At 38.4% G+C, this 22,124-nt stretch overlaps 1 protein-coding gene across 6 annotated transcripts in view; it reads left to right on the top strand.

Annotated features, from left to right (window-relative positions):
• Nucleotides 1-22,124, top strand: part of MGAT5 (alpha-1,6-mannosylglycoprotein 6-beta-N-acetylglucosaminyltransferase) — a 112,014-nt gene that overhangs the window by 39,448 nt on the left and 50,442 nt on the right. For all 6 annotated transcript variants that reach the window (XM_036386573.2, XM_036386575.2, XM_036386577.2 and 3 more), the window contains 4 exons: nt 2,539-2,927; nt 6,876-7,043; nt 17,255-17,331; nt 18,787-18,876. In XM_036386573.2, the coding sequence (XP_036242466.1) occupies nt 2,690-2,927; nt 6,876-7,043; nt 17,255-17,331; nt 18,787-18,876 (573 nt within the window). In that variant the 5' untranslated portion in view covers nt 2,539-2,689. The remainder of the gene's footprint in view (nt 1-2,538; nt 2,928-6,875; nt 7,044-17,254; nt 17,332-18,786; nt 18,877-22,124) is intronic.

Below are 22,124 nucleotides of genomic sequence, written 5' to 3' on the forward strand. Positions count from 1 at the left end.
AAATAATGACTCATTATAGGTATGTGGTAATCATTAACTGGAGAATAGTTGTGTTGCAGTCCTTGACAGCTGTCAGATCTGGGATTAATATATACCAAATTCATATAAATATTTATTAAATATATCCCAAAGTCAATGCAGCTGCCCATGGGAGTGCTGGGATTCTGCTGTGCACTTTATAAACCTCCATGGCCACCAGCAGGGCTGTAAAGTTAATTAGTTAAGTAGGTTGTTGGGAGCTCATCAGGTTGCTGGCCAATGAAATTGCTTCAGGAGAAATTAGTCTTGTGGTGATATTTGGGTTTGGGGTTTTCTGTTTGTTTGTTGAAATAGTGGGGGCCATTCTTCCGTCTGTCATTGAATTTTAGTCCTTTCTTATGGCAAAAGTTTAATATTTGCTATCTACCTTCTTACAGTTTTTAAGTGGATTTATTTTTCTGCTGGTAAATAGAACAGAAAAGTCAACACCTCTTTAAGGAGATCATTCTCATAGTTCAGTGTCATTACACTATTTCTTATACCATCTTTCTTTCTGTTCTAGAACTTTAAAAAGAAGGCTGTGAAATACTTGCATTTTTAATTGGTGTTTTTAATGTTAATTATGTTCAGAGGTGTTTTTTCCCCATTATCAACTAGTCATAAACAATCATTAGCACTTGTCTGTTAAAACATGGTGGTGATAGGTTTACTTTCTTACTCAGTGTTTTCTGCTTCACAAACAAGTGATAATTGAGAAAGAAATATTGACTGTTTAACCACAGTTCTTATTGCTGTAGAGGATGTTGTCAGTGCTTACTTGAAATTAAGTCACTGAGGAAGTTTATCTGGAATATTTTAGATTTTTTTTTTAAAGTCATTATATTTTTTTAGACTGTGGATTTTTCTATATTTTCTCGCACCCAATAACGCAAAAGAATAGTAAAACTTTCAGCTTTTAATGAAGTAACAATATTCTGCTATCCAGCCAGACCAAAAATATCTCAAGACTATAGTTAAACAAACAGAAAGAAGTAAAATTTCTCCCTGCCATTTCTTGGAAAATTAACTGAAATTTATGTAGAGCAGCATTAAACAGTCCTTAATTTTCTCTGTTGAGACTGTTCATTTTCTTTCCCGAGATATTTTCAGCGTGAAAAAAGCCAACTTGAGGGCTTTATGATGTTTTTCGCTGTACTTGCAATTAATTTCTCTGCCCTATTCCTCTTTAAGCAAAAGATGGCTGCAGATTGTTCTTTTAGCAGTGTGAGCGCACGGGACGGTGTCTGCCTTGCCTGCTTTCAGTTTAAGTAATGTGCCTTCACCTCTACAATCAGTTTAATCAGCGATGTGCAATGTGCACACTCAAGTCACATTGAAGATAAGTGCCCCAAAGGCATTTCTGTCCAGCTGCACAGCTCCTGGTTCAACTGGAAGCAGAAGATGTACAGGGAATTTTAACAAGCAGGGAGCACTACTAGCAGGGATCTGAGTAATTATCCTATTAAAACACAGCAACATCTGCATTATCTGTGCGAGCAGAGAATGCAAGGGAGCATTATGTTCTCTAATCCTGTCTGGGAGCATTATGAAGTTAAAAGGATAACATTTTACCAAATCTGTGTTCTAACATGATAGGTTACACTTTATTACCTTTTAATTACCCCTCTTCTAGATGGACTTTAGGCTAAGGACCCTGCCTCTAACTCTCATCACAGACCGTTTCCTGCCTTTGGATTCTTCATGCCAAGTTTTATAACTGAGTTTAGTTTCAAAAGTTGGTCCTACTGTATCTTGAAGGCCTCTATTACAACTCCTTTTCCCTTGTGTATGAAAAGCTTTGAAAATATTAGTTTATGTATAAAAGACATGTTGCTGCATTCAGAAGTTTGTGCTTTCAATTTAGTTGCAAAGAGCCACCTCGTTGGAGTATGTTTTATGGCTGAGGAGTAACTGCACAGCAGAGGCCACACAGGAGCAGGACATTATTCCAGCCTCCCAACTGCTTGCAGTGGAAGCCAGGAGAGTGTATTGGCTTAAATAATGTAGATTTCTTCTTTCCTCTTTCCCCCTGAGGGAGTCTGATTTCCTGATCACCTATCTAGCCATATGCTGTAGCTCCTGCCAGGAACTCCGAGCAGTGTCACTGCCAGCTAAAATTACTTGTTTTCTGAGAACTGAATTACATTGAGAATTGTCTTCAATTGCTGCATTGGCAACATTGCAAAGTTTTGCATACACACACACAAATAAATATGTTACAGCAGCCTTACTTTGAAATTCAGCTTAGAAACCACTTCAGGCAGGGAATTTGATCCAGATCCTGTGAGGTGTTCTCCACCTGCTCGGGCACATCACCCCTGCTTTGTTGTCTTTCCAGTGCTTTTCTCAGCCCCTTTTTGCTCTGGCTGCTACAGTGCAATGATGAGACATGCAAATTAACCATTTACAAAGCAAGCACATTGTCTCCTCCTGGTTTGTACCAGTGAGAGGGAAGAACTAGAGTGGGGAGTAAAAACTTCAGGTGTACTAACTGCGTTTTTTTCTCTTCTCTTGCAACAGGATGGAACTGAAACACGGATACCTGTTGACAAAGGAGTTGGAATAAGACTGAGTCCTGCTCTGTGATATTTATATACCTGGACCATGAACTTGCTGTTTGGCTTCATGCTTTAGGAACCTTTGTAGTAACTGCGTGAAGCTGTTGGGAATCATGGCATTCTCTCCATGGAAGCTGTCCTCTCAGAAACTAGGCTTTTTTCTGGTGACTTTTGGTTTTATTTGGGGAATGATGCTTCTGCATTTTACTATTCAGCAGCAAACACAACATGAAAGCAGTTCAGTCCTGCGTGAGCAAATTTTGGATCTCAGCAAAAGATACATCAAAGCATTAGCTGAAGAAAATAAAAATGTGGTTGATGGGCCTTATGTTGGGACAGTGACAGCATATGGTAAGTGTGTTCTCTGGATTATTTGATAATCTGATTAAGGCTTTTTCCTCAATTGTCCAAACATTTTGCTTCATAATGCCGCTCAATTAGCAGTACTTTACCCCTATGCATTTTCTGTACAAATGGAGAAAATGGCCTTCCTTTTTAAGTGGGACAAACTTTATATTTCCAGCGTCTGCTAATTTTTATTATGTCTATCTAGTACCTCTGTCTAGTATACTTTAGGTTATTTGTTAGAACTCAGTTTTAAAAAACTTTTTGGTGTTTTTAAGAAAGTTGGGAGGCTTTTCAGTTTTCCTTTCAGTGATGCAAGAAATTCCCCGTGGAAAAGCTTGTCTTAGTTTAAAATGGAGACCTGCTATTTATTTCTTCTTTCCCATTTCACTTCTTTGTTCAGTCAATTTACTTAATGTTTAAGTTTATTTATCTGGTATAATCCTAAATTAAGCTTAAGTATATCCTATTTGCCTCAGGGCAGAGAACTCTGTGAGTTTTAGTGCTTTGTTTGGCAGTTGTTTCTAATGCTTACTCTCTTCCAGTTTGATCATCAGAGTTAAGTTTTTGTGCATGTGTCAGACAAAGCAAGCAGAAAAGAATGAAGCATATTACCTGAAAATATTACTAAAAAATAAAATATAATCAACTTTCAGGTTAGGTGTGGTTCCTTTTCAGTCGAAGTTCACATAATGCACCTTACTTGTTTAGCAATTTTTAGACTCACTTGCTTTCCAACTTACCTATGCACTTGCAGAATGTCTGGAAAACTAATTAGTCATTTACATTTGGTTTCTTTTATAGTTGTCTTAATATTCAACTCTGAAGAAATTGAGTTGATAGTTTTTGTATGCTTAGACAAAGAATATAGACTAGGATGCAACAGATAGAATAGCTGCACTTTTTTCTCTAGTTTTCTCTTAATACTCTATACTTTTTGGTGCATGCAGTGAAAATATCCTGCTAGAAGGTTCTCTCCATGTCTTTTGAGTTGGTGTGCATTTGTTTGCCTGTAAGCATGAGATTATTATCCCCAACATAGCGAACAATTAAATTGCTTCATTGCTAAAATAACAACCTGCCCTTATTCTGTAACTCCAGATTGTGGCTGCATGTTGAGCTATACTGGAACCGTAGCCTTACAAAGCAACACAAGCAAAACAGAGTGGTATAGATCAATATTTGCGTTGAGGATCTCTGAGCAAGTAGGGATCCTCAGAGGATTGTGTGATTAGGCTCAAAACAAAACTTTATCTGCTGTATAGCCATTACCAGTGTCCTGTTACTGTGCAGGGGTGCTTGATGGTGGATGAATTAAGAAAATAGACAGCAAAACCCAAACAATCTGGCGCCAGATATTGAAGGTAACTGGATTAATATGGGTACAGGATATCCATAGGCAAACTTCCCCCTGCAGCTTGTTGCCTGTGGCATTAATTTCCTGTTCCAAATCCTGCTGGGAGCAAGTTGACTTGCCTCCAAACACTGGTCAAGTTCCCAAGGAGAAGTTAAACTGCATTTGGAAGCAGGTGAAATAACTTTGTGACATTTCTGTGAAAGGAAAGCCAAGGTTTGTGTAGCAATTTCAAGTCCATGGCTGACAAGATTTTTAAGATTAAAGACTTAAAATTTAAGTTTGGCCAGGTGTTTTCAACCAAGTAGTTTGGAAAGATGGAAAATCATGGTAATGCAGTTATTTAAAATATTTCAGGGAAAAGCACTAGGGTGAGTGAATAACACCATATTAAATAATAGTTTATGAAACTGGGTAAGGTAATTACTTAATAAGTTAATTTGTCCTGTTTGGCATACCAAATGACTTGCTGCTAGCAAATAATCAGGTTAGCTCTTCACAAATAAACACATTAATGACTGATGTTAATAATAATTGGTAGAGGCTTCTTCAATATTCTGTGAAAATTAATGCTCTTGCTTATTTAGCCTTTTTATATTTCTTAATGTTATCCTCTGATTGCTTTAAGTGAGCACAGTCGTGATTCCATGTTCAAGAATTAATTAAATGTTTGCTGGATTTGACTGCTTTTACCTACTTGAAAGGTTTTCAGTCATTCCTTAATTGTGGTTGCACAGCTTGTTTACTTTCTCACTTTTCATTTCTGCCGTGTATTCACCTGTCAGGTAGGTGGCTCCAATATTTTCCTTTTAAAAGTTATAGTTCAGATATACACAGTGAATATTAGATTTTTCTTTATAGCCGTAAACTGTTCTTTTACAAAAATTCTGTGAATCTGTGCTTCTGCCCTCGCCTTCTCAAACTAGCCTCCACTTCCCTTTTTGTTCTGACAAGATGTCTCTCATATCAGTATGTTGGTATCAGAATTAAAAAATAATAATTTTGAACCTTTTTTGTCTTTATGAGCAGTGTAGACTTTTATGTTGCTACATTTCTTCCTCACTGTTTCCTGAGTTATTTTTACTACTTTTTTTCCTTGATGTTTTTCTTCCTTCTGTACCATGGTTTTGTTCCTGTTATGTCCAGAGTTTCCTTTTCTTCTGCATACTATGCCATTAAATAACTTCTGGACCACTTTTAAAATAGTCCAGATGTGTGGACTAGTGCTTCAGATTCCTCCTTCTAATCTTTACAGGACAAAGGAAAACACACTTATGATGAGAAAAACTTTCTTTATGGCACCATGGAATAAACATGATTCTCCTTTTGTTTGGAGAAAACAATTATAAGCTTTCTAAAGTAATAGCATTTTCTTATTTATTATCTCATTTGCACAAGAATTGAGATAGTTGTAGGAAAAATAAAAAAAAAAGCACAGAATGAATGTGGCAAAAGTACAACTGCTGTAGAGACAATAGAATGTCTTCAGATGTATGGAAAAGTTTTTTATTATATTTCAGAATATTATTTGATTTGAAAGTTGTGAAAAAACAGAAAATACATTATACCAAAACACATGAAATTATTTTATGTAATTAAATGGAAAAATAATGTAAATTCCTTGTACCAAATTCTTTAATCTTTAAAAGAGTAAGTGAACAAAGGACAATAGTTTCATCTTCTTTGGCTTGTTGCCATTATAATTATACGGTTTTGTCTGATAGTTTTCTCCTCTTGCCGTCAGTTCTTGCCAAAGTGTCTTGTGTTCCTTCAAGGAATCAGAACAAAATGAAAGCCAAGAAAAAAAAAAAAAGAAAAAATTTAAAAATAAGGAAAAAATAAGGAAAAATAAAAATAAGGGAAAAAGAACTCTTTCCGTCTTGTCATTTGATATGCAAATTCCTGTTATTGTTCATTGCCTTCCATGCCAAGGAAGCCCTGTGTCGCACCAAACAGAGACAATCACCAGCAGACTGAAGAAAGGAAATGTGATTTTTGGTGTTGTGTGAATACAACAAAAAGGTTGAACTTAACATTTTTTTAGAAATTATCATCTATTTTTAATTTGCCAGTGCAGAAGCTGGTTACATGGAGGAGGTGCAGGAGAATGTTTTTGTACTGGCTTAAAGCTGTCCTTTTTGGGAAGGGGATTTTTGTTCCCAGGTGACTGAGTATCAACAGACAGTTCCTCTGATAGTGTTTGAATATGGATTTAGGTTTAGCCTCATTATTATTTAAGCAGCTTCTTATTACTCGAGCCATTGCAAAGCAAGCATTTTTCTGTTCCTGTAAAGGCTCACATTTCACCTTGAATGTGTATATCTACGAGTAGCACTGTGCTTCATAAAATATACAGGCTGACAAGTTCCATGGCCAAGGAAACTTGGATCTGAGGCTGAACAAAGTGGGGAACATGAATGCATAGAGCTGCTAATGGCAAAGATTTGCACTGAGAAAGTGATGTATGTATGTATGTATATGTGTATATATATATATATATATATATATCTCCAGTCTGATTCTTGTATCTATTGTTTGGTTCTGTCTGACCAGTGTGCACTGCATTATTAAGCAGTTTAACTTTTCATTTTCATTTGCAGATTTGAAAAAGACACTTGCTGTCCTGTTGGATAATATCTTGCAGCGCATTGGGAAGTTGGAGTCCAAGGTGGAGAATCTTGTACTTAATGGAACAGGAGCAAACTCGACCAACAATACCACCACTTCTGCTCCCAGCTTAGGAGCAGCTGAAAAGCTTAATGTAGCAGGTGTGTATGGCAATTATGATAATAAATAATTATCCTTTTCTCTCTTGAGCATAACATGATTTTTCAGCGCTAGATATTTGGAATGTCTTAGAAAACAAAATTCAAAATCTAGTCTTTATCAATGACAAATTGAAGTCCAAGATTAGTGGAAGATCTTTTTTCTTTGGTAACTGTAACCCATTAGAAAATCAAAATCTCTTCTCAAGGGAGTAGTTCACCCGTTTATAGTAGATGTTTCATGCTTTTAATGGTTGCATTTTAGAATGATGAAACTGGGGAGATCTTTTCTCTCAAAGCCTTATTTAGGTTGGTATCAATCTGCTCTGCCATTCTACCATATGCGCTTTATTGATTATTAACTGAAAGAAAACATCTATTATATTTGTTGGTCATGATTTAAAAATGTCTTTCCCTACAGTGTTTAATGGCTCTTAGGATTTGACACAGAGATCACCTACCTGGTACATTCAGTTAAAATAAAAACATGTTTTGAGATGACATTTGAAGCCATTAATTTTGTTTTCAATGAATGGACTGTTTTGTTCTGCCACCAAGTTGAAAGAGATACTGGCAGTCCTGACTCATAGGAAAGTCTGAGTCTAAGTCCAGTGATTTTTGCAGTCCCAAAAGAGAACAGAGCAGAAGAGTTAAGGCAACTTGGTAAATAAGTTGATAACTGTGCTCCTATGTCTTGTCTGTCCTTGGGTTTCCTGCAAAAGTAAATATTTCTGTTGAGAAGGTGTTACTTGCTGAAATTCTCAAAATAGAGAAGCAAATGCTGCCTTTGGTAGGGAAATGCCAGTGGAACAAGTCTAGGAAAGCAGATTTGCAAGTGATTGCCTGATGACAGTGTGGCAGCAGAGTTGCTCTCAGCTGCTCAGTCCTAACTGCATTTATCTGTCCCAGGGTGCTAAAGTCATGATATCTCTTGGTCAGACAGACCTTTTCCTCCCCAATCTGCCTTGCCTTGGTAGAATTGAAGGCAGGTCAGGAACAAGTACCTGAAGAGGTGCAGCACCTGCAGGGTGCTGACAGGCTGTGCCACCTTCCTGCCACAAGGCATCCAGCACCAGATCTTGGAAAAACTTCCACTGAGATGGAAAGTGAACAAGTACAGCATTGTTAGTGTTTCTAGGCCATATATGTAAAATGAAAAACATCCCTGTATGTTTTCTTTTTGTAGCTGGACAAAAGGGAGTTATTTCCTTAGATTTACAGGTAATTGGAACATGTACACTCATGTTGTTGCTTTAAAATTTATAGGCAAAGGCTCATTGTTCTTACCTGAGAAGGAAACATCTTTCATCAGTTTTTAGGGTGATTTGAATGTTGTTTATTATTCTTGGAGTGGGCTAGATTCACAATTTTGATATTCAGGAGCAGCATTAAGGAGCCTGGTAAGAGTTTTCTGTTTGCAGTGTTTGCATTACCTTTTACTGCCCGAGGCTTGCTCTGTGGCAAAGAACACAATCCTCTCTTCAGAGCCACAAGTTTTTTACCTTTGACTCTTGGTACCCTGAGTTTAAAATGTCTGAAGCAACCTTTAAACAGCAGCAACAGGAAAAACCTTTAGGTAAGAGCTCCTTAAGGTTCAATTAATGCATTGTGCTGATGACTGGATGATGTCACTGCTCAGGTACCTCTGGACTGGATAGTACCTAGGGTTAGAGTAGAGTTTGAACCTAATCCCTGTTTAAAGTGCCTCTCTTCATCCATTTGAAGCAATCAGTGGCAATTACTCAGATCAGAGGCAGCCAAATGGAAATGAAAAACTTGTCTCTACTTCTTCCTTCGTGGCAGTTTCCTGTCGGCATGCTCTGGAAGCCATATGATTCCAGCGTAATTGTAATATAAGTATCTTCTCTGTTGGGAAGGAATTGTTCAGAAAATAAGCTAGGTGAGGGCATTGTGATAATACCAATGTTGGTTTTGTCTGTAATATTTCAATAACATCCCTTTTCAGTTGTGTTAGAGCAATTGAGGTAATGCGAAAATTGTGGTGAAAGCCTTTTGGTACCCAACAGTTTGTCATTTTACTGGAGTTGAAAGAGGTATGTCTACAAATACAGATGATACTTTTCTTTATAACATTCAGCTGTTAGAGTATGCAGTGATCACAACAAGCATGTTAGGATTACCCTTCCTCTCCTTACCAGTTGTAATATTTTAATGCTGACTTTAGACAAATTCATGTTAGCGATTGTTAATAATTTTGGTCTTTCTGTGTGGACAACCATAGTGTTTGTGAAGCATCTGATTAACATAATGTTTAATAATTTTGATAATCTTTTTTAAAGGCTTCTTGAGTTGCTGCTTAAAACTCTGCAGTAAATTGTGGTTTATAGCCTTATTTGTCAGTGAAACAGTGCAATGTCATTAGCAGACTTTTCTACAAGAGTCCTGCTTCCAGTGGGGCTATATCATGCAATAATATAAAGATGCTTATAAAGCTTTGGCTGATTGGTTTCAAAAGCAATAAAGCTGTCTTTCCTTCTCTCTCTTTTTTCTATTTATCTAAGTTGTATCTGAAAAGCTTCTGAGATATTTGATAGCCATCCTTTCTGCATCTGTGGGAAATAATATATTCCCATACACACAGGAAAGTATTAATCTAAACTTTGGGTGTCTAGGAGATAAGAGTTTTCATCAGCCTTTAGAACAGGAAGCTTTAAGGGACTGCCATAAATGATACCCTAAGTAGATTTAAAGTTGCTGTTGTAGAGATGATTAAACAGAAAGGGAGAAATACAAAACCATGGCACTTGAAAGCAGAGCTTGTCTACAGGACTGCTACTGTTGTAGCTGCATCTTTGGTTCCATGTGACAAGCACAAGATCAGTTTGGTTTAGGCAATATAGTTTTTAACAGTTGTGCTTTTCTAAGATAACGATAAAAGAAATCCTTGATTTTTGTGGGACAGAATTGCACTATCATGGTTCATCAGATAAGGAAATCTGCACAAACATGATCAGAAAATCAGTCCTCTGTTTTCTTCATGTGATATTTTTGGTAAGCAATGGGAGTGGAATTAGTGTTGTGTTGTGGGATGGGTTTCTTTAGAGATGGTCATTGCTCTTTCTGTGCTTGTTCAGTGACAAGCTAAATTTTTGACAATCTTGACCATCTAGCACCCCAGATATAATAATTGTACTGAAAACTGCCAGACTAGTTGTTTACAAAATGTTCTTTTGCCTTTAAAAGTGCTGCTTTGAATGATTTTAATTGTGTATCTTTGATCCCACAAAAATGAGCAAGTGAAGCTTTGTGTTAAATCCTCCTCAGCCTTCCCCTTGTACACAGCTGGTGCTGGGAGGGCCCTTGCAGAGCCTCAGGACAGCCCAGGCTCAGGCTGCTGCATGGAACACTGCACAGTCAGGGAGGACATTGCTGGTGTGTCTGTTCAAAGCTTCCATAGCTTTGCTGCCTTGTGCATTAACTTGTTCTGCTGTGTTGGCTGTTCAGTTCCCTTCTAACAACTTCAGTTTTAACATCTTTCAAGTCACTCATTAAGATGCAGACTTCAGTGTATACTTGTCATTGAAGACATGATGGCTTGGATGCCTGTCAGATATCTGGCATCCTTCGTGAATATGTAGCAAGGCAGGCTGACAAGTCAGCTTTGGCAATGCTACAAGGCTTTTTTTTACAATGTTACTATGGTGAGAAGGACCTTTGTGGTGGTATTTCCATGTCCTTATTCCTGAAGCCTTGGGGCCGCCACACTGAATCCTTTTAGGTCAGGGGGGAAGGACTCAGGTAACCTCAAGATGTTTTGTTTCCATGGCTCTCTGATTAATTTTGTTACACGGCCTCGTTGGGTTTAGCAGTCTGCAGCTACAGTTCCACCGTAGTCCTGTACTTGCAGAGATTAAAAAAGCTAAGATACTGCATGTTGGTTTAAATTCCAAAGCTGCCCTCCTGTCTTGAGAGGGCTGGAGTAGGCTTTTCTTCAGTCAGCACATTGTGTCAGAGCACAAGGTGACTGTCCCCACAGGGCACCAGTGTGTACCAGTTGTAGCAGGGTGTGGGACTGCATTGGCTCTGATAGTCAAGATAGCAGCTTCCTGGAGGAGATATTTGGCTTTGACTCATGTTTATTGTGCCTAATGCATTGTATTCTTTTTCCACACTGTATATGTGTACTTATTAAGATTTCCCCCCTCCCACAAAGGCAGTTGTGTGAAACTGGGGAGTTTTGTGTGCCTCAAACCTGGCTGTCGCAGCACAGCGTGGTGTGCGCAGGGGACCAATAGTGAATATTTTCCACTGCAGTGCAAAGCTGTGTTAATAATGCTGAAGGGGACTCTTAGTGGTCCCCTGGGCTGCATTTTGATTAACCACTTGACTACTACTTGAATTCTCCTAACACTGCATTGATTTCAGTAGTGCTAATGGAACACAGCAGCACAGCTTGTGTGAGGATGGACTAGAGGTAGAAAAGTTAATTTTCTTTAAATCATACCAACGCTTTGCTACAGAAGTCTCTAAAATGTTGGTAGAAAGCATTTTGTGCTCTGCATTTAAAATCTTGAAACCTTTAGCTCATTTGGTTGAATATGTGGTTAGTGCTTTCAGCTCACACTGCAAATTCTCTCTTTAAAGAAATCTTACCAGCTGGAGATGAAAAATGTGAATTGAATTGAAAATGTGTTAATTAGTTGGAGAAGGGAAAGGAGACCTTACACAAACTAAACCAGCCTTAACCACAGTCTATGTCTAACCACAGATACCAGATTTCAGGACTGAAATAAAAACAAGAGAACAGTTTCAGGAATTAAAGTAAGAATAGTACTTATATTTAATGATCAAAACCAGAAGGAGAACAGAGATAAAATTGATGAATAGATTTGATCGGATGTGATTACTCTGACCTTATAATACTAGAGAGGTTCTGAATTTTATGAAATCTGCTGATGGGAACACTTTTGAATTGAGCTATTATCTGTGCTGTATATCATAAAAAAATACTTTAATATGCACTAGTCTGAAAATCAGAGTTTAAGCCTCAAGGTTCCAAAGTACATCATTTTTAGTGTCGTGTTAAATTCTTAATACATTTCTATTCTCAGAAGAACACCAAGCTGGTCCTTAGCAGAGTAGATAGGCTGCTGGTGTCAGCTTGCATTTTCAGCTGTATTGCTGTCCTTTTCATTTGCTTTAACCAATATTGCTATTTTAAAACTCTTATGACAAACAGGGCACCTATCAAACAGCACTCACTGCTGAGTGACTAATTATAACTCTTATTCAGAGTACTGTCTTAGTGGAATATTTCTAGACTTCCTAACTGTCTGATGGAGGAAAATTGAAGCAGAATTTTTTTAGCGTCTTACAAAGCACATTATTTGAAGAATGTGCAATGTAGGAAAGGGAGGAAATATGCATGTAGCACTTACTATTGCTCATTTTTACTGTTTTATTAAAGAGCAACTTGAAAGCAAACAAAAATCAATTCCCTACCACAGACTGTGCTTTTAGCCACATCATTCTCAACGTGGGTGTTGTAAACGTTCACTATTACAAATAAAACCTGTGCAGTTGAAATGCAGGAGGCAATGAAGAGCTGCATCTGTGAGCTGGTATTTAGGTGCTGGAGGCCTGGGGCTTTAGCAGGTGCAGTGCTCATAGCAAGCAGCAAGAGAGAAGCTTCTTTTCCAGGGCAGGGTTGGTGGCTTAGCTCAGATGTGTGTGGTTGGTGCTGACGTGTCAGACTTTGCACTGAAACAACTGAGGATTGTTCACAAGTTCAGGTTCACCTGCTGTGCTCCAACGATGTCTGGTGCAAAGCTGTAGATCATTTGTGAAGGGAGCATATGGCTCCTTTCTAAACATGAGGATGGAGTTTGGTAGTTATGTTTTAAATATCCCAGGACCTCACAAACAGTATTTAAAGAGGTTTTTTAAAATCTGCAGTTGGTGGGTGTTTTATCAATATTTTCTTTTTTTTTTTCAGGATGGTCTGTACCAACTGCATGCTTTTAAGTTTATAATGTGCTGTGTTCATGGTTTTAGTGTGTTAATGCATTGACTTTTAATGTAACATCATATGAGATAAATGTTTAATAATTATGTATTTTCATAACAGCAGTCAAGGGGAGATAAACTATGCATGAATTCAAAAACACTTAGGTGTGTGTAGAACATAATTTAATGGCTCACACAAAGTTTAGGAGCAAAAAGTGTGTTTATTAACTGCTTTTGTTTTGTACTAACTTGACAGCTGTATTTCTAACTTTTTTTGGCTGTAAGTTCTAAGTTTTGGCTGGGAAAAGAGATTGCAGAGCTTACATTTTAAATTACATAAATCCTAATTAAGGGTAAAAATTCTTGTGGTTTCTCAAATACTATTTTTCAACAAAAGTAACTTTAATGTCTGGCTCAGTTTTCCCCTTCAGGAAAGAATTATCCAACATGAATTTGCTAACAGCATAATACATCTATCCAGACTTTTTAACAAGAATCCTCATGAGATATTAGGGTTTGGGGTTGATGAAAACCTCCTAAGTCTTGACTTGTATGTTAATGCTTGCTTTTCATGCTTTGGAAGATCCTGATGGCATCCTGATGGAAGATTGGCATCCCCAGGGTTCCACTCCTTCATCTCCTGCACTTCATCTGTCTTTATGATCACACTCAGAAGTGTGAATTGCTGGTGTCTCGTTGAGCTTGGTCTCAGCTGCTCACGGGAAACACAAGATTTGTTCAGCTCTGGATTCCTGTTTAAGGAGAGCCAGCTATGAGGTGTTACCAACAAGCTCAAGCACACCTCCATGCTGAGTTCAAACGAGCAGCAGGAGGAGCAGAAAAGTAGTTCTTCATACAGGGTCTGATCATTAAGGAGAAAATTAGGAGGGATGATTCTCAACCTAGAAATCCCACTGCCAGTGGCCGAGAAGAAAGGGTACAACCGGAGCAAGTAGTAGTTGACTGGAACTGTCAGGATTATTCACTGGGGAATTCAGAGCTCTGCACTGAATTCTCAGGCTTATGTGTGGAAACCAGCAGTGACTTGCCCATTTCTGCAGGCAGTTGTTGCTTTGGACAGCAGTCCTTGATGTAGATGTGTTTCCAGTCTGACTGCATCAGCTGGCTTCCTGTTCATGGGCACTGAGGAAAGACTGCTTCTCTAGGGAATGCTCAGATGGAACAGAATTACATTTCTCTGTTCCTTCTGCTCTTTCACATTCATTTCCTCTTGTATGCACATATTGCTACATTTTTTCCTGCTCTGGATAGCAGTTTTATATTTAAGTTTTATAGAATTGCCTTTGCTGTGCTATTACCTTAGTAATAGCTGAGAATGAAGCAAGTGAAAGCTGATGGAGGTGTTTGGGATATAGATCCATGGTAAGGCTGAATGGGAAGCTGGTGATTGTGTGAAGCATCTCCTCTGTCTGTGGACTATGGTGGAGAAAAACCATGAATATTTTTGAGGAAAGCAAATCCTAGGAGTGTTTACTGTTGCTGGTAAGAAGGAGGAAAGATGTCAGATGCTCTTGGTAATACTCCCAGACACATTAATATTTCACCATGGTGAAAAAGAGGTGATAAAGGTGGGCATTAGTGTTCCATGTTCCCCGTACAGACGGATTAGCGCGGAGAGATCCATGCTCTGTTTGTGTGTAACCCATCCCTGTGGAAGAGCAATAGAGGGACTGCTCTGAAAAAGCCTTAGTGCAGCTGGCCACAGGGGATACCAGAAGCCTGAGAAAGTCTGCATCTTGTGCTGAGAAAAATGTCTTTCTCTTCCTTTTTACTTCTTGGGATGGACAGGAGCAGGGAGGGCTGGCAGGGTTTGTGCTTGGGAAGTCTCTGTGGGCTTCTGCCACGGCTGATGGGAGCTGTGGATGTGTGAGGCTGGTGCAGTGTGTGACTCTTGGAAGAGGGTTTTGTTTTTTTCTTACAGGTAAAACCTTGTGAGTAATGAACAGCAGCAAAGGTCTTTGCCTCTCAGCAAAACCACACTGAGATGCAGAGAACATGTTCACACATGACAGAAGCAAACATGTAAACTGCAGTTGTGTATTTACTAAAAATCAGGCTGTTCTCTGGATTTTGGGGGTTTTTCTTCCATCTTTTCTTTCTTTAACAGGCCATGAAATCCCCATTAAAATGAAACATGATATAAGTGATGGACTTGGCACTGTGTGCTGTAAAATAAGGAATTATAGCTTGTGCTTATGTATTACCCTGTACTTAATAGGACTTAAGTAGAAGAGAGGATTTGCTTGACTAACCTTCTGAAGAGGAAAGCCATCATATGATAGCATAATTAACTTGAGATAGAAGACATTTTTCTTTATTTTAAATGGCAAAATTCATGGCTCATTCTTGCTGGCAAGCTATACCCAGGCATTCAGCATTTTCCACCCTAAATTTAGTATTGTGCTGAAAGTTTAACTTTTTTTAGGGTCATGCTGCAGCTATGATGTTGTACCAGATTTCAGTGGTCTTTTTTTCTTTTAGGAAGATCTTGAAATTGACATGCCTTATGTAAAAATGTTATTTTGCATTCAGACTTATGAGTTAGGAGGAAAAGAAAAAAGAAAAGCCCACAAACCCTTTTAAACCATAAAGGTCTTCTAATGGAATTTTACTGATTATTGAAAATTACCATATGGTAACCATGCATCTTCATTACTGTTAGATCCCAGGTACTGATTCTGGTGTGATGCAAGTGGAAGGTCTGATTCCTGAACTGCAGTGAAGCAAATAGTCCTATTATTATGTAGCTCTACTGACTGAATTGAGAGCATACCTGAAATTGCTGCTATCTGTGTGCATGCTCTGTATGTTCTTATTCAGAGCAGAAATCAGAGCCTTAGATGTCGGTGGTCTGGTCTGCAAGAACCCCACAAGGACGAGAAGATAGGCAGAATATTTTGAAAGTGCTTATTGATTTGAAATTACAAAGTCATTGTACAAACCACTTTGCTTCAGTGCTATTGTCACTGGCAGTGCAGCTCAGTTTGTCGAATCTCTCCTGCTGCAGAGACTGACAAAGAAGTGAGGACTTCCTGCCATGACTCTTCTTTCCCCCATCAAGTTCATTTTGCAATGCTTCGCTCACATTTCAAGTCTTATCTTTAAAAGAAGCTATTTGCAAAAAAAATGGAAAATAGATAGATCAGGTCGTAGGGTTTGCATATAATAATATAATGCAACATTTTAACTTTTACCCACAGATTTTTGTCGCTATTCTATTCTAATACTGCAACTTTTTTTTTTGTATTTTCTTCTGGGCTCTCTAATTAGCATATTCGGGATGAAATTGTGCACAGTTACTGCCACAGTATAAAGTGTTCCCAGGGTGATGGCTGGCTGACTTTAATGATCTTGATTCTTGGCTGTAGAAAAAGCCAGAAATGATGCAGGTAAAATTTAGATAGCTGTGGGATGAACTACCTAAATTGAAAACCTCCTCCACTGCCTTTGGCAAGAATCTCTCCACCATGGTAATAATTTTTCTTGCCTTAAAGGCCTGCATTAGAAGGTTCTTCCAAGAAAGTCCCTTGGAGCTGAAGGGGTAATGTCCTTTAAAACTGCTGCTTTTTCGTTGGCTATGGGCTAGAAATCCTCCTCTTTATTACAGTCTTTAATGCATTGCAATAATCTAGAATGAAAAAAAAATTAAAATGGGCAAAAATGAAGAAAAAAAATACCTTGGGAGACCATAGGAAATATTTCTTGTAAGATGTGATGTAGTGCTACTCAGTTGTTAAATTAGATCATATTGCAACATTTATTAATTGGGTCATATATCTGGTGCCAAGTTTTGGATCGTGGGTATTTGATAAAGTGATAGCAGAGCTTGAAAAACTAGTTTCATGTTTAAGAGCCATATGCATCCTGTAACTGTTTGACAAATGAAAACAAATTGTTGCAATTTAGTAGTTTCCAACACACTTTGATTAGGAAATTATTTTCTTCTTGTTACTTTCAGTATGGATGAGCTTAATTTTTGAGTCTTTATACATCAATTTTTGTAATTCAGCACTCTCACTTCAAGTCAGAGTTGAAATCTATGCAACCATTTTCTCATGTGGTCAAAAAGGAGCACACTGAGTTTTAATATTGTAACAAATATCCTACCCAGTAGGACCCTTCAGTCAGTCTGGGCTGTGGATTCATGAAAACAAAAGGCAGGATTCATCAGGCTATCTGTCAGAGCTGTGAAATGAAGCTCAGCTATGGTCTGTGTTTCTCTTTAGATCTCATAAATGGAGCCCAGGAACAGTGTGAATTGCCTCCTATGGATGGTTTTCCTCACTGTGAAGGGAAAATAAAGGTAAGTGAACTGGTTTTAATCTTATGTGCATTCTGTTAAAAATGGAACATATGTTGCAAGAGGTCTCTACTCAGAGGTGTTAAACAAGAACAACTAAGTCAAAAAATAGGATATTTAGGACTGTGTGTCACTGCAGCATTGCTCACCTCAAGCCTTTAAAACTACTGCTGCAGAGAAATAAAGTTGCATCCTCTTAAGACAGGAAAAAATTGCCATATTAAAATGCTATATTATTTACTGAAAAGCCTTATTGTTTGAATGCTATCTTGTTATTCAGAAATTCCTCCTTTTGAAAAAGCCCTGTTTTCCTCCCCATGATGAGTAATTTGGTGTTCTCCTGCCCCAGGACTGTGATTCTGTGGGTACCTCGCTCCAACCCCTTTTTCAGCGTGATTTTTCTTTGCATTTATTCATCTCATTGCCTACAAGTCTGTGTGGTTCCTCTATCCCCCTTTTTCCTTGAAAACATTCTGCCTCCTCTGCTGAAGAATAGGCGGTGCCTAAGTGTGCAACCAGAATTCTGGGATTCACAGTGGACCCTACACAAGTCCTGTATTTTACTAATAATGCAGTTGGAAAGGCTAAATATTACGACCCATCAGACTTTAGCTGGAAAGGAAAAAAGAAAAAGGCAACCTAAACCAAGACACAAACTCCAACAAACTTCCAGAGATTGAGCTTTTTAAGGTTGGTTTTTTTCCCCAAGGAATGTTTCAAATGTAAGGATACTGGTTTATTACTGTGAATGCCCCATCCCTAAAAGTTCAAGACCAGGTTGGAAGGGGCTCAGAGCCACTTGGTCTAATGGAAGCTGCCCCTGCCCATGGCAGGTGTATTGGAATGAGATGATCTTTAAACTCTCTTCCAACCCAACCATTCTGTGATTCTATGATTAATGGCAGACAATAGTAAGATTTCTGCTTGGTTTACAAGTAGTTGTAAAATTAAAACTCTCTACATTTTGAATCTCTGGTCTGTGTTTTGATCTGTTTTGGCAAACGGGCTGCATAGTAACTATGTAATAAATTATTTGAATATTGAAATATGAACTGAAATTAATTATTTGCTTCTGCAGAAATAGCAGATTTCAGTTTTGGTGACTGAAATGATATCTGAAATTCTAGAGGGAGCATATCATGGTGGGGAACACACAATGCATTCAACTCCAGCCAGAGCCAAATGTCTGGATCCCAGTTTTATTCTCCTTCTGATATTTCTCTCTGCTTGCCTGGCTGCCAGTTTGTATAAGCTGTGCTCACATCTGCTGTGCTGTTGCTTCCCCAGCATTACTGAATGCAGGCATACAGTGCTGCTAATCATTAATAAAATTCCTGGTTTGTTATTTGTGATATTTATAGCCACTTTACCACTTCCTCCTTTATTCCTGGGTGTGAAACAGAGCTGTTTTGTTGTACTTTACTCTAATAAACTCTTGTGTCTTTTGTTCTGTTGCAGTGGATGAAAGATATGTGGCGGTCGGATCCCTGTTATGCGAGCTATGGTGTAGATGGGTCCACGTGCTCCTTTTTTATTTACCTCAGTGAGGTCAGTAATCTTCTCATCTGCAGAAGGGGAACATCATTTTGCCTTCATAGCTTTGTTGGCTGTACTTTTCTCAAAAGAAATCATCATTTTGTTCAGAACAATTAGGTAAAGAGGAAAAAGTTATTAAAACTGAATTATTAAGTGTGTTGCTATTATTCATGAACTCTGCAGGGGTTTCTAGCCTGAGGAAATCTAATGTTTGTAACTGCAGTGATGTGAGTAGCAGCTCTCCAGGGAGGCCATGCTGGGTATCCTGTTAAACCTGCATGTGAAGCTCAGTCAGAGATCTTTGCCTTTAAACACTTTTTCTGTTGCTTTTAATGCAGCTGCTGACGTACTAATAGAGAGCATTTGGAATGGAAAATTCAGAAAATGGTGCTTGATGGTCCATTGTCCTGAGCAGCATGGCCACTTCCTGCTCAGAGACTGTTTGTGAATTGTGGAATCTGTTAGCAGGAACAAAATATCCTGTTTATGAGTGAGGCTGCAGCTATATTGGCTAAAGCCTTTGGTACCTGTCACAGCCTAAGGTGTTTTGTACACAGCTGAGTGAGATGCTTGTTCTAGTGAGGTTTTATTTCTATTTCCTGGGTAACACTTCTTTCCCAATAATTAGTTTTGTCAGTTAATTATCATGAGTTCTATTACTGGCTTGAAGTGTGCATGCACCAGAAATAGGCAGGTGTATTTGATCACTCAGCCTCTTCTAAGTGAAATTTTGATAACTTATGGCAACTAATCTTAGAAGGAATATTGATATCCAGTGGCTCACTGCTTGCAAAGAACTAAAAGAGCCAATGTGGCTGCAGGATTGCAATTAATAATAATTTTGTAGCTTCTGGAGGATTGGGAGGGTTGGGCTGGGATTTTAAATTAAATATCTGAGATTAAAACACTAAGTCTGTTATAATAAATGACTCTGTTGTAATCAAAGCAGTTTCTGTTGATTTACTCAGTTGACTGTCATTGAACTTCTGGGGGTGTTGCTTGAAGCAGCAATAGTTAAATGCATATCCAAAACATTTATCTGAAGGCATAACAAAGGCTGGGTTGAATCACAGTTTTGACTCATTCCATTTCTAGCACCAAGTGTTGATTTATTTATGGGCTGTGAAGCTGTAGAAGGAAAAGATAAAGTACAACTATATTATTTATTTTGTTATTTATCATAGAGGCTAGAGATATGGTTTCATAATCATATGAAATTGATCTAAGGTTTCTACTAGAAGGATTTGTTTTAGCATCAGAAGAGCTATGTTTGGTCATTAGTATTCTGTCAACCAGCAGGTGCTTCATGGTTTTAATGCAGTTATATCTTAAAAATGATGATGTATCTCAGCTGAAGCCAAGACACTAATATTCTTCAATGACATTTACTGTTTTGCATTTTTGTTAAATCCCAATTTTTTACATTACAATCTTCCCTTATCATCAGTCTTGAAAAGTCAGTTGATGGTGTTAGCTCTTTCATAATTGATCTTTCATGGCCAAATGTGAGCAGACTTTCAGAGGCCAAATGGTTGTTTTTTTCAAGGGTCTCGGGATTTGAATTTTTTATTTAAGCAGCAATATTTAATTTGGTCAACTTTTCATTTCATGAAGGAATAAAAGTGCAATTAGCCCATGTGCATATTTGTTAACTTCAGAAAAAGGTATTGTCCTTTTTTTTTTTCTTTTAGAGTGTTTTCTTATGACAGAATGTAAAACCAATATTGGGTGAGTGTGTTATTAACCTTGAGTTTAAATTTGGCATTCTTAATCCTATGATTAATTTCATGATTAATGTCCAGCAGCAGAGGTTGAAAGCTTAAATGTTTGCGAATGCAAGCATGAAATGAAATTCTAATAACACTACAATGATGTGGATTTATGAGGTGTGTTGGCTGCTAGGGATAACTTGGAAATGCTGTTGCAAGAGTAATTTGTCAACGTGGACAGTGATGAAGAGTTGACAGTTTATAGCATGGTTGCACAGCTGAATGATAAATGTGCCTACAGAGCTCTCAAGTCAGAACTGCTGATTTAAAATATTAAAATGTAGTAGGGTAATGGAAAGGATATTACTGTTAAGATTTTTTCTTTTTTACTTCAAGGTTAGACTGTTGGAGTGAGATGGTTGTGTACATGCATGTTTCAAAAGGCAATATATGCATCACATTATGTACAACCTCAGTTTGGAAAAACAATGTGCATGAAATTATGCATATATCTACTTTTACTCTTCAAATCACCTCTACAATCTAGTGTGACAAGTGTCTGTGTTCTTTCATACTCTTCTAGGGTCTACTTTTTTTATTCTGAAGCAGTTCAGTTAGGGTGTTACATTATGCTCATCCAGTACTCTTTGTAATGTGATTTTAAACTTGTAAACAGAGGAGCCCAAAATGTTTCTTTTTGGTGTGCAATATGGGTCAGAACCAGAGAGACACAAAGTAATTTGTCCACAGTTTATGTAAAGGTTTTGAAACTAAAGGCTGATGTAAACCCTGGCCTTTGGGTATCAGCTATGTCCTCTGTTATGTTTTCCCCATGAGTGTCTGCAAAACAGAAACAATGCTGACAAAATCCAGGCTGCCCCAGGTGTTCCCTCCTAAGACCCTGCTCAAGGGCAGGTACCAGCAGTTCTGCCTTGCTTTGGGTGGCAAAAACACCTGCAGGAACTCAGGAACAGCTCTTCTGCACTGCTTTGTGTCTTGGCTGCTTGAGCAGAATGGGAGGCAAGTGTGGCAGCCCAAGGAAAGCAAGAACCAGCCCAGCATGTCCAGGCTTCTGCCTTTTATTTAAAGCTGTCCCCTGTGCAAACTTGCTGGTGAAACTGAGAGGATTTTTGCATTTCTTTCTCACTGTTTTGCTTCAGGCACTGATCTTTCCTGGGGTGTGATATGCAGCTGTGTGGTCACAGACCCATGGAATGGCTTGGGTTGGAAGGGACTTTAAAGCTCATCTTTTTCAAACCCCTGCCATGGGCAGGGACACCTTCCACTGTCCCAGGTTGCTCCAAGTCCTGTCCAACCTGGCCTTGAACACTTCCAGGGATGGGGCAGCCACAGCTTCTCTGGGTGACCTGTGCCTCACCACCCTCTGGTCCTCAGAACATGAATTGTGCTTGAGTCTTTGAAGAGTGGGTGAGATACAAATGGCCTGAATAGCAAAACCAGGCTTGCATTCCCTTGAATACAGAGCCAGACAGGGATTAGAAATAGCAAACATTAAACAGCAAGTTAAACTTTCTTCCTTTTAACTGTGAT

This window comes from Molothrus ater, chromosome 7, assembly GCF_012460135.2.
Source record: "Molothrus ater isolate BHLD 08-10-18 breed brown headed cowbird chromosome 7, BPBGC_Mater_1.1, whole genome shotgun sequence".
In the NCBI taxonomy this organism is placed as follows: Eukaryota; Metazoa; Chordata; class Aves; order Passeriformes; family Icteridae; genus Molothrus; species Molothrus ater.